Source organism: Strongylocentrotus purpuratus, unplaced genomic scaffold (genome assembly GCF_000002235.5).
Source record: "Strongylocentrotus purpuratus isolate Spur 01 unplaced genomic scaffold, Spur_5.0 spur5_scaffold_6, whole genome shotgun sequence".
Taxonomy (NCBI): Eukaryota; Metazoa; Echinodermata; class Echinoidea; order Camarodonta; family Strongylocentrotidae; genus Strongylocentrotus; species Strongylocentrotus purpuratus.
The window spans coordinates 32,883,439-32,897,272 of NW_022145612.1; the positions used below are offsets into that span (position 1 = coordinate 32,883,439).

Below are 13,834 nucleotides of genomic sequence, written 5' to 3' on the forward strand. Positions count from 1 at the left end.
ATAACGTGCTTTTAAGTTTTATTTGTTATCGGGTGTAACTAACATATAAACAACTAATTGGGAAAATGGGCACACTATCTGTCAAGTTTAATATATAATACTGTCATACTGAAAGCTTGGATTAATTCATGTATTGACAAGGAAATATAGTATTCCTTGTTCGATAGTACATAATTATTCTCATAATGGCTGCTCCCTCCTCGCCCCTCCCCGTGCATCCATCTATAGACAACAGCTGTGATGATGATGGTGGCTGCTGATTGTGGTTATGATGATGATGAAATGACGATGTCGTTGATGATTATGATGCTTATGATACAGTGGTGAAGATGGTACGTATTGACGATGATGATGATGATGATGATGATGTATGCATAGTGATAAAAATTAATTACGATGGTGATGACGGTGATGTTTGTTAATAGGGACTTTTAGATTTGCGTGGACTGATACGTGTGACGTCCATTCAAGGCAGTGCATTAAAAGGACGTCGATCATAGCAATCCCCATTGTTTTCGTGCGAATCTAAAAGTCCCTATTGACATTACAATGATGACGGTGGTGATGCTGATGATAACAATGACGACATGATATTGATGCTGTTGTTAAATAATAATGTCGATAACAATAGATTCTTATACAACGTATAATACTTTAAAAAGGTATATATGCGCTTTAAATAGTACTGTAGATTTTTACATACACAAGAATAAGCAAATAGTTAACACATTATCATATTTATAGGTTAATAAAAATTAACATTTGTTGTAAGGGAACTCATTAAACTTTATAATTTTTTCATTTGTTTCGCAATGCGCTTCTTTCATCACAAAGTTAGCGTGGATGTGTCTGAAGGGGATATTTCGCTGACCAAACCATACATATACGGATATTGATATGACGAAAGGCCTTAAAATAAGAAAATAATAGTCATATAGCATGGAATGACAAACGTTGATAACATTGTAGTAGTGGTGTAACAGCAGCACCATGGAATGGGGAGGGGGTGGGGGAGGCACCAGTCCTACTTGGTGTCGGTGAATGAGATGAAGATTAAAGTGGCCACTAATTAAGTGGTGCAGGAGGGATACTGTCTCATTTTTTTCCTCCACCCCTTTCATGACATTCTCTTTCTCTCTCTCTCTCTCTCTCTCTCTCCCTCTCTACCTAGGCTTCCTATTTTTCTTTCTTTCTTGTCATGCAGTTTAAGAGGACATTTTTTTAATATTTTTTTTGGATTCCAAATTTGAAAATTTGACATTTTGTTCCGTTGGTGGGGGGGGGGGGGGGTAAGGTCACCTTTTTTTAGGTCAGCCATTGGCATAATTAAAAAAATAATAATAATCAAAAGGTGGGGGGGGGGGGTTTCACAAAAAACATACACAAAACATACACATAAAAAAAACTCAAGGGGGGGGGGGTTTAACCCCAACCCCCCCCCCCCCCCCCCCTGCGTATGCGCCTGACTCCAGGTATAATTGCTCGATCTTCATCACGAGCATATTCCTCGTTTTTGTTATTCAATCACGAGCTGCATGTGGGACTGTAACTAAGTCTTAAGAGAAAAGCAGAAGTCAATATATTTCTACACGATAAAAGGCGGGAGAGTTATTTTCGACTACATCACAATCCACTTACCAATCTGCAAATTCGAGGTTCGCCGCTTAGTAGACTCATATTTCAAACATTCATAACTTTCTTTATAAAATATCCATCTGGATGCTGAATGGAAACTAATCTTTATCCTTTTGGCGTATAGTTAAATATATTTAATACGATTACTTTGTAAGCGCCACGTGAGAAATAGACAGATATTATTTACTTTCAACCCGACACACGATCCATTGGGTCAGGAGAGGACAGGCGCGTTAAATATTAAAACAAATTAATGCTTCCCCCCCCCCCCCCCCACTGAGCGAAATTTCGGTCGGCGCGATTGTCAAATTCCGGGGGCCAAAAAAGATTTTAGAATATTGCTCATTTTACAATTTATGCGACAAATCGCGAGTTTCTCCACAAAGTTCACGTTTTGTGATGTCCCTTCTGGGCCACCATACATGACTGAGGTCAGACAGCGCGCGCAACCAATAAAGAGTCAGGGGGTCGTTTCTCAAAACCGTCATAACTACAAGATCAACGACATCTCGACGCTGTCGCTCAATTTGTCCGCTAAGTGTTTCACAAAACTGTCTTTGCCAAGATGAGTGACAACTTCCGCGACAATGCCTTGTTGCAACTCCAAAGCTGTCATATGCTTTGAGAACGCAATCTCAAGGCAACTTTAAGTGAGTATATAGGCAGCAAAAAAAAAATTAATATTCTTCAAGCTCTAGTTTTACTGACCAGTTCTTATTATTGTTAATATAAAAAACATTAAACAAGCATAAAAACTGTTTCATAAGGATTAAATGCCTTAACGAGTAAATAAGATTATTTGCACAGATTTCGTTCTTCCTGTGTTTACCATATAAAAGTCGCCGAATCATTTTTTTAGATGTCATTAGTAACACATGTTTTTCATGCAAATTAGATATTTGTATGATTTGTGCTATCGCTCTCTAAGATTTATATATTTTTCAAACAGTTTGAGTGAAATTAACCCTCATAATCTCCTTTGGTAATTCAGGATAAAATATGATGGATTGTGACAAAGACTATATATTTTTAGCCAATAGTATCGAAGTCAGGCGCGTACACAGGGGGGTGTTTGGGGGTAAACCCCCCCCCCCCCGTTGGTATTTTTATGTGTAAAAAACCCCCTAAAAAATTATTTAAAAAAAACCCTTCGTTTTTTTTTGTTTTTTTTAATTAATAAAAATATTCCCATGACTGACCTAAAAAAGGCGACCTTACCCCCCCCCCCCAACGGAGCAAAATGTCAAATTTTCAAATTTCGAGACCAAAAAAAAAAAAAAAAGTGTACCCCCCCCCCCCCCCCCCGCTTATTCAGCGGCCGGCTGAGTCGTTGCGATTTTTTTGGGACCAAAAAAAAAAAGTATCCTCTTACCCCCCCCCCCCCCCCTCCCGCTTATTCAGCAGCTGGCTAAGTCGATGCGAAATTTTCGGCCCGATTTAAAAATGTTAACCCCCCCCCCCTTGAAATAATCCTGCGTACGCGCCTGATCGAAGTCATTAATTTGTCGCTGAACCAGGGGCGGATCCAGCCGGCGGTAAGGGCGGGGGATGCGCCGGGGGGGGGGGGTGGGTGGGTAATGAGCCCTAATTTTGTTTTTGTTTCAGCACCCCCCCCCCCCCCCTGAATCCGCCACCGGGCTGAACATGGTTTTGTGAAACGGGTTTTCTGCTTCCTGACATCTCCGTTGGTCGCGGACAAAGATAGGACTGTCATAGAGTTGGTTTCATGAAACAACACCCAGTAAGGTACTTGCTGGGTCGATTATTTTCTATTGGAGAGGCGAACATATTTGCAAAGATGGCACAAATTATTCCGGTTTATCTTCCACTTTGGGTGGTTATAATAACGGTCTATGTTTCTTGGTGTACATCTGGAGTAGGCGCCATTATAGCTGGTGGCTTGCCATTGATTTGCACGAGTCCTTGTCAACAAACGGTAAGTTTAGAATATACATGTACAATATGGAAAGCTATGGACCGTAGTGCAATTTCGTATGATTGAATTTCATTTCTGTCTATGTCAAGGGAATAGCCTATGAAGCTTCCTGTATACATTTATGGATCACATCCGGCTGAATGATGTTAACAGTTGCAAGAATACATGTATGTTGAGGATTATAAGGATATATTTTTGTCGGCAAAGGTACACTAGGAATGTGATTTTTTTTTTTTTTTTTTTTTTAATTATAAGTTTGTTTTTTTAATTGATGGTAATAATTGCATGCTTTCAACTTCCTATATCTGTTTTAATGATTATTATTGTTATTATTATGATTATCAATACTAATGTTGCTATTATCACTCTCATTATCATTGTTATTATTAATATTATTATTATTATTATAATTGTTATCATTGCAATCATTATTATTTGTTTAATTATTATTATTTTTATTGTTATTATTATCATCATCATCATCATCATCATCATCATCGTCATCATTTTTATCAGCATTATTGTTGTTCTTTTGGTTGGTGTTGTTATCATTGAAGGAAAAATAAACAAAATTGGAGTTCATGAATTGAAAAATTATACGGAAGAGTTGTATTTATTATTGGTTGAGAAACGTTGATATATATGAGCTTCCACTTTTCAAAAGTATGTTCGAAGCATTTGTTAGTTCAGTCAATCACTTTTTAACTTTGCAAAAGTTAATCTTCTATTCAATGAATCTTCTTTGTAGAATGTCAAACTATCCTACTCTATATACAGAAACAGTGAATAACCTGTAATTTGTTTAGATGCATAATGGACTTTTCACAAGTTGAAAGATGGGTTTGATATACAGTGCGTCCCAGAAAAAACGAAACCGAGAAGTATCGATGTTTTATCATAACTTAATCACAACCATAATTAATGAATGATACATATTTGGAAAGCTTAGAGTCTCTTCTTTTAGTTGATGCTACTCATGTGATGCATAATTCACGCATGAGTGATTAAAAGCAATTTGAAGGAAGGAAACCGAAAAGTAATTTAGCGGGCGGTATCTGAATTTCAAAGAAAAAAATCATATGTCTAGAAAGTCTAGAAAGTTCATTTTCTGCTCTTTCATATGATACCTCAATCAAGAAAAATGAGCCAGGAATAACAAAGTTCTGTTTGTTTAAAATAGCCCTTACATTTTCATAATTTTAACAAACGAATTCGTTTTCACTGGGTGCCTGCCGTAGCAAAAAGCAGATTTGACAAAAGACTTAACTCCGTTTCGTTGACAATCAGCCATGCATGAAGACTCTCGTCTACGGCTGATTGTCAACGAAACGGAGTTAAGTCTTTTGTTAATTTCGTTTTTTGATACGGCAGGAAGCCAGTGAAAACGAATTCGTTTAATAAAATTATGGAAATGCAAGCACTACTTTAAACAAACAGAACTTTGTCATTCCTCGCTCATTTTTCCTGATTGAGGTGTCATGTGAAAGGGCAGAAACTCAACTTTCTAGAAATGTGAATTTTTCTTCGAAATTCAGATATCGCCCGCCAAATGTCTTTTTGGTTTCCTTCCTTCAAATTGCTTTTAATCACTCATGCCTGAAATATGCATTATTTGAGTAGCATCACATGAAAGAGGAGATTCTAAGCTTTCCAAATATGTATCATTCATTAATTATAGTTGTGATTAAGTTATGATAGAACATCGATACTTCTCGGTTTCGTTTTTTCTGGTACGCACTGTATAATATTTCAGTTCTGTTCCTAAGCGTCATTTAAAAAAAAAATAAGAACTAAATTACGGATTTTTAAAAATCCAAACCAGGTGTATCTTTTGAAATGTAGTTATGTCAAAGCTCCATGCATGTACACGTAGAGCTCGTAGGACCCCACGTTAGACTAGAGTGTCCACCTGAACAATGGTTTTCCTGTTTGGCAATAAGTTTGTATAAGAGCCAAGTCCATCCAATTTTGTGTAGTCATATATATGGACAGAAATTTTGTTTCTTGTGGCAACTCCACTCTAATGGGTTTGAATGGGTTCGAGGACCTCGGAAATTAATCAGTTTTGTTTTCCTCAATACATTCATGTCTACACTCACAATCAATCTATTTAAAATTACAAACTTCAACATGTTGATAAAGAATATTTGTGCCTATAACCTTACTGATGTGTTGACCAATATCTATCGAACAATTTATTGAAATGCTACACCCATGTTTTCAGAGTCATAACAATTGTGATGAGAGCTATTCTCGAAATGATCGTGTACTATGCGAACACATGTCTCATAAGACGACTTTATAGGCGAGGTGTAGGTAAAACGAGTTCACAATTTCCCCAGCAATGATACGGACCCTTTTATTTCTCTACTTTAAAACACACACACACTATCATGTCATTTTCTTTACATCATCCCGCGGGAGGGGTGGAGGGGGGGGGCATACATAAGTGTAGACAAAATAATGTAGGTCAGGTTTGATTATCGGGGTAGCTCCGGCTAGACAAATCTCCTTTGTCCCTGCATGCTCTCAACTGAGAATTCCCAGATTTTCATTTATTTAGATTAAGAACAGAACATTGTGCATTCGGAGCACTAAACGTGCGATTTGTTATATACTAATCAAAGCAATCAGTATAAAATCCAACTGTTGGGCATTCATGTAGTCAGCATGGCTAGGCAAAGGTGGGGTTTCCGTCAGCCAGGTATTATAAATTATAATTTTCATAGATACCCAATAATAGTACGTCAAAAGGTAACATAGCATGGTCGGATAATTTTATATGTTATAGTTTGTTTTTATTCAGAGGTAAAAATATTACACTTTAATTTCCATGATTGGATCAGTCGTTTGATTTGCAGTTTGTAAAAATAACAAATAAAAAAGAAACCTGTTCATTTTTATAAGAGTATAGTATGACTTCGTTACATAAAATTCTCATTCGTCCTCGGGAAAGGTGTCGAGTTTTCCTAAATTGCTTTTTCAGATTTTTAGTTCCCTCTTTCTGTTACAGGATGCATCTCGTGTTTCAAGTTCATCGCTCCCACCATGCGTTATTACTCCAAGTAAGTCACGTAAAATATTTCTGTCAAAAATGTACTACATCGTAAATAATATCCATTATCAGTGTTTAAAAGAAGAGAGGAAAGGTTGTCGTATGAAGTACCAAGTCATGACAATTTGTGCTTTGTGGTTTAATACCAATATATATGTCTCGTCTCTCACTGCTTAACCAATCATGTTTGTAAAAACCATTATATAGGCCTACTTGTCTCCTCCCCTTCTCTTCCTCCCTTTCCCCCTCTTTTGTTCTGCCATCTTCGTTTTTCTTCTTCTTTCTAGCTTCCTCTTTTTCCATGTTTTTTCTTCCTCTTTACATCCTGTTCCTTCTCTTTTAATCCATCTCTATCTCTATGTTCCTCGCTCTCACCCTCTTTTCATTAATATGTATTCTTTCATAATGCACATGGTCATACCTAAATGATACGTCAGTTCATTTATAATGACTTAAGATATACCTTTTTAAAAGTATACCAATATAAGGTTCCTAATAAAGAAGATTTAGAAATAATGGCCACGTTTAAGGACAAACAAGCATTTTGCGAAAACGCCCTGATGAACTCAATTTATACATTTTTATTTTGACGTAACTATGGTCACTTTTACCTTTATAGGATTTGAGACCCAGATTTATTAACTTACTGGAAGCCCTTCTTTTGTCCTGGCAGCAACATGATAACACGATATTTAAATCAAGTTCTATACAACAAGCAGGTATCTGTTTAAACAAGATTGTTGTTTATGATTGGTTGGAAGTTATTGTATAAATTCGGTACAAAGAAAGTGTCAAAGATGGTTCTTGCATTCCTTCTAGATGTCTACCATAAATCAATACACATTTATTTGCAGAAGTAGATGACTGATATATAGTGATCTCTTTTAATAAGAGACTGAGAGGTTTGCTTTTTACACGACATTTCATAATTCTTTTCTCCCCCTCCCCCAATTTTGTTGTTGTTGTTGTATAAGTGCCTGATATAATATTATATCTAGATAAACCAGTGCTGTCAGCATTAAAAGAAATCTATTCTTCCCGAAACATTCTAGAATTGTAAGAATGATCGGGCTGGTGGGACAAATCTGCTTGCAGGTATAACACAACATTCCATCAAGCACATTAAATGTCTTCCTTATTCAATAAATGTATAATTAGGTCTAATGACGACAATGGCTTAGGTGTACAGGTCAGTATGTAGTATACCCTCAAATGGGGATACTGGGATAGTGCATTTTTTTGTCAGATTTTCTGGGGATTTTGATTATTTTTGGTTTGATTTTGATTGGTAGATTGCTGGAATCGGAACACCGTACCTGTAAACCAGGCACCAGGTGGTCCCCTCCAGGTTGGTATGGGTTCTTCGTCTGTCATAGGACCAGATGGAAAGGTCTACCTGGAGATTTCTCCTCAGTGGCGTGCATCGCAAGGTGAACAACTTGATGATGATGATGATGATGATGATGATGATGGTGATGGTGATGGTGATGGTGATGATAATGATAATGATAATAATTATGATAATAATGATAATAATAAGTATAACAATAATATGAATATGAATAATGATATGAATATGAATATTATGAATGATATGAATAAAATGAATACGAAAAATTAGTGATAAAAGAAGAAAGGGCATCTGTACGGCACCATCTATCTAGGACTTCTATTCCGAAGCACACAAGGAAAAATATATTTAGAAGTGAAACAATAGCCAAATGAGTGTCATATCCTAGTGTTAAGCAGTTGTACAATAATACGTACTTCAACTTTAATGTAAAAGTACAAATTTAGTAATCAAGAAAAAAACTTTTTGAGATGAATATCTAGTACAAAGTAAAGTCTATTAGCCGCTGCGATTTTGGTGTGTAAAAGTTACATGAACGGCGTCTGCGTGCAACAAAGGACTTGCGTGTATTCACTGAGCTCTGTATATTACAAGATACAGAAATGTGAAACGTTACACTTTACGTCAACATAACCGCCGCGGTTTTGCCCGCGTTTCACATAATTATGATGGGAAGTGAAATGGTAGAAAGCATAATAGGTAGGAATATGTATAAAATCAAACTTCATACATGATTTGAAAAACACAGCCAAATCTATCGATTGGTAGTGACTAGTTTAAATTACAAATCGAGAACAGTATCTTATAATTACGTGTTTCAAAAAAACACCTTCCTTTCAAAACTTGACATATCTCAAATTTCTTCTTTCCTAGATCGCATTAGCCTTTTGACTGGATATGAAGTTAAGGTCATGTGCAGCAGGAATGTTTGTGCTTCACAATATTTCTGTGTCACAATGTTATTCAACAGAACATTGACCATTGAGGATACTCGTGTAAGTCATTGCATTTCATGCTCTAAAACATTCTTTTCGTTCTATCGTCAGAAATTTGAATTTGCGGGAAAGGCAATTCTACCCGTATATTAAAACATACATATTTGATATATTAAGAATTAGCACAGTGGGAAGTAAACTATCTTGGTCTTGTTTAATAATCGAACTTGATTTGTTTTTTTATTATGCCATTTGTAGCACAGGGCACATTTAAGATTTAGATATCACTGTTCATTAAAATTATGAAACAACATACGAGGGAATGTTTCAATATACACCTATGTTTAATTTTTTCTCCTTTGTTTCTTGCAGTCTAATTTTACGGTGAGCTGTCAGTATGGGAATTTTTCCCAGCCTAGCATGGACTACGTCATTATTATAAAGAGCCTTCCGAAGAATAATGATGATTCAAACAAAGGAAGTCATATCGCAGCCCTTCCAAGTATGTACCGCCTCATTCCCATGGTGTAAATATGTGATTGCACCCTGACATAGCAAATTGATCCATTTCATAGCAAGGAATAATAAATGTCTTTATTCGATCTAAAACAAAACAAGGGTAATTAGTTTTGTGTGTACGATGGAAAGCAAGCTCATTTTACGTTGCATTTACTCAAAGGTAGGATAATTATTATGCTGCGTGCTGTCTTGTCTTCATTATACTGTATTCGCGTATTTCATGGGTTTCACTTGTTTGCTTTTGTCCGTTTTGTAAGTTGTTTTGCATTTAACGACACGTGCTAATAATCTAAACAAAAAAAATCTTTTAAATGATGAGATTAAACTTTCATCTAGAAAATTGGATACTCAAATTTTAGGATTTCATTTTTGTTCTCAGGTTGTAAACAAGAACCACAGGTTTCTCTTTGCAATATTGGTAAGTTTGTTTTGCATTTATTCGAGGAATTCCTCTGTCGTTACTAACTTGGTGGCAGCGGTGGGATAGTTACACCTAGATTTGCTGACAGTTTTGGTTGCAGGTGGCAGGGTTGATATTTATACATACACATAAATCTTCTTCACACTTAAGTGTTGCTTGGCAGCGGTGGGCTGAGAGACACAGACATGTTTTTTTTTTAAACTGAACTTGGTAATAGCGGTCGGATAAATACATGTATATGTATGTTTCTTCCTTTCTTTTTTAATGTTTTTTTAACTTTGCAGCAGCGGGATAAGTTCACATAGCATAGGGTTTCTAAAAAAAATTGATAGCACCGGTTGAATAGGTACAAAATGTATGTAAGTTTTGTTTGTTTGTTTGTTTGATTGTATTAAGCCTCGGTCACAACTACCATTACGAACTGTTAAGAACGCCGTACGAACGATTTTCAGACCACTCCGTATGAAACCAGCGTTCGTAGACCGTTCGGAAGTTTGCAAGATTGTTTTCAACCTCGTACGAACGTCGTAATATCATCGTAAGAACCACGCAAGATCTTCGTATGTTTCGTTGGGTCGAGAGACAATTCGTCGCTGTTTTCACGAAGTGACGTTAGTGAAAAAAAAATTGCATTCGCTTTGCGTGACGACTTTCCTCACTACCGTCACTTCGTGAAAATAGGGACGAATTCTAGAAGCCTCAAATTTCTTGTTGTTCATAGAGGACTCTTACGGCGTTGGTAAAAACGTCTTACGAACGGAGATTGGTATGGCCTTCCTACAACATCTCCTGGCGTTCGCAAGGTGCTCCTAAGGTGTACACATGTTATCCAATTTGTGCAACGCTTTTTTGCAACCCGACAAAATATACAAACAAATCGTAAGATCTTCTGACAAATGACTTGAGAATGCTTTCAGTTACAAGTACAACCGTCTTGAGAGAACGAAAACTCGTAAAATTGCCGTAAGCCTGACGTAAGAAGAACTCAATGCATTCTTACGAGAAGAAAAAAAAACGAAATATTAAACGGCCTTCGTACAAATCCGTAAGAAGGACGTAAGAAGCTATGCCCAATCTACGAATATCTACGAACTCTGGAATTCGTACGAACGCATCGTTCATACGAACCTTTGTGACCGTAGCTTAACATGTTGTAACTGGGGATAGCGGTGGGACAGGTACATGTAAATGTAGATTTGTTTTATAAAGATTTTAACCTGGCAGTAAGTGGGTGAATACACTGATAGTTCAATTTATTTTATATTTAAGGGGATTAATACAAATTTGCAGCAATGTGAATGTATCAAAACAAATTACCATGAATACTTAGAAGAAGCTGAAAGTTGTGTAGACTCTCCCCAGAACTGGGTGCCAGAATACAAACCCTTCATTAGTCAGATCAGCAATGGCTCTGTAGTCGTCTCATTTTGGCCGAGTACCAGTCAGACATACCCTAGATACCACGTCTTGCTTGAGGAAGTAGTAGATGTTAAAGAACGCAGAATGCCACACTTCTTTGAAGCATACTTTAATTCAGTGAGTATATCAAATGCGATTATATTTGTATTGTGTTAAATAATTCTAAGGAGATTATCAACCATAATCAAACCATCTTTAAATAGTTTTGTGTGTGTGTGTGTATGTGTGTGTGTGTGAAGTAATATGAAATGTACATGAAGATCACAGTCATAACAGCTGCATCATTATCGAAACAAGGAAAATGATGCTATTTCTCTCACTCTTTCCTATTAGTAAAGACTCACGTCTCAACTTCTTTACACAAAGCTTCATGAAAGACATGAATTTTCAAGAAAAAGAATATAATTATTTGGAATATTGATATTTTTTTGGTGTTATTCTTATGACTTCATTTTTATACAAGGAAATGACATATTTTTTCAGGATTAACAAAAAATTGATGCCTCATCTAATTCCTAACATAATATGTAATTTAACCTCAACCAACTTCTGTAGTAAATTGAATTGAACAGTGTCAAAATGCATTTAGTACGCCATTGACCAACGATGTAATGAAAAGACAAATAAAACCTGGTCCTTTTAGAAACAGTTATAACTGTCTTTAAATATTTCTCAACGGCGTCTTTGACCTTCATGTTCCTTCAGTCTACGTCATTAGGTTGCCGGAAGTTGGTTTATTTATCATGAACTTTTTGATTACTTTTCCAGCAAAGAGATGGCAACCCTAATGTGTATTTTAACAACGTTTCCGAGGGAATTTATATAGCTTATGTAAGTCAATGAAAATACATTTTTTTGTTTTGAATTTGTACAATTTCTTCTTTGCGTTGAAAGTTTATGTTTTCTGAGCTTCTTTTAGTTTCTTTTTACAGAATTGAAACTTCGTCGTATCAATTTAATTATTTCAAATAGCATATTGATTCGATGTTAGCACTTTAATGTAAATAACTTTTAATTTAACCACAATGTTATATATGTGTTTTATTGGGGCTCCAATCTCTGTCATTATCATTATATCTTTTATTTCCTTGCTTCCAAACATACTTGCTAAATGAAAATGAATTTTAGAACAGAGATAAAGACCACATTATGCACCATCTTTCTCTTTCAAAGGGACATTTAGTATTTCGAATGAGATATTTTAATTTGTTGTCATTTCCTAGGTATCTATTGATGAAAACATTTGTCCAGATTGCACGTATTTCAGATCGAGCAATAACATTACTGCTCGTGGTAAGTTTTCCCTTAGAGTTATCATTATTTTTCACTTTTGATTTGTGTATTGTATTATTAAAGAGTTTGAATAACCCCAGCTTTTATTTGCAACTTTAAAAGTGGTGTCGTGGTCGAATGGATACTTCACTAGACTGTAGATCACTTTAGACTTTAAGCTAAATGTGCCACTCTCCACTCATGACTGTAGTAAATGGAAAAACTAGTAGGAAGTCATTCCCTGAATACTCTGAGCGTCTAAGGGTAGCGGCCAAGCTAATGCCAGGGTAATGATCCCCCCTACTCAGATTTGGTTTGGTCGGGGGTGTGCCGCTGAAGCCTCGAAACCCCTACCCATTTCAATGGGTCATTTGGGGGAATTTTTCTCAAAATAAGGCCAATTTTTCCAATTTGGAAATTCTGAAAAAAGACCCATTTTTAATGGTATTTTTGTCAAAAATAGGACACATGTTTAGGGATTTTTCGTGAAAAAGTCACCCATTAGAGCGGCACAACCCCGTATGTCTTAATATGTGAGTACTTTGATGTGATAGTACTTTATCTTTGATTATCCTTGATCATCCCATGTGATAGAAACGTGGCATATTATTCTACCTTTTTATATTATTATCATTAATATCATTATTATCATTATCATTAGTTTTGTTATTTTAATTATTCTCGTGTTTGCAGCCATGCCCACTCCCGCCCCCTCAACACCACCTACTTCACGCCGGATCAACACCCGTCCTAGAGACCCTGAGGAGGTTAGCATCTCAAATAAATCAGGATCTACACTCCATTTAGCAGCGCTGGCCGGAGCTCTGGGAGGAGTTCTTGGGTTATTCTCATCATGGTCCTCATAGCCCCCACGCGTAAGAGGAACTCTTTACCTCCTTTTAAACAAATTGGTTTTGATAAAGAGATTGGAGGAGATAATTTGGAAAGATCAGCCATGTTTCATCGGAATAACATGCCATACGGTTAGACCATTTACCACATCACATTATCTGACCCAATGTTAGAACTTATGTCTGTACTGATCCCGCGTTTCTATAAAGACTGGTAAAAACAATTCTCGTTCGTAGTCTCCAATCAATAAGTGTCATAATAAACACGTGAAAGGTGAATTATCAATAACTTCTCTGATATTCTTTCAATTAATCTTTGCAATAACTCTTGATAATTTTTTATTGCAAAGTTTAAATATGAAATGTTTACGAAACACCACATTGTTTAGATAGCTTACACCTTCAATTGATTTACCATGATTTCTTTAATACTTAGCAAT

General features: G+C 36.2%; 1 protein-coding gene across 2 annotated transcripts; it reads left to right on the top strand.

Annotated features, from left to right (window-relative positions):
- Positions 1–3,309: 3,309 nt before the first annotated feature.
- LOC105445268 lies at positions 3,310–13,834 on the top strand. Of its 2 annotated transcripts, none has more exons than XM_030999884.1 (10): positions 3,310–3,571; positions 6,585–6,636; positions 7,919–8,056; positions 8,851–8,972; positions 9,285–9,414; positions 9,811–9,849; positions 11,183–11,388; positions 12,040–12,102; positions 12,495–12,564; positions 13,237–13,834. In XM_030999884.1, the coding sequence occupies exons 1-10, from the start codon at positions 3,362–3,364 to the stop codon at positions 13,407–13,409; spliced, it is 1,203 nt and encodes a 400-aa protein (XP_030855744.1). In that variant the 5' UTR covers positions 3,310–3,361; the 3' UTR covers positions 13,410–13,834. The 2 variants fall into 2 exon arrangements, with proteins under 2 accessions (XP_030855744.1, XP_030855745.1); XM_030999885.1 differs by having other exon boundaries at positions 11,204–11,388.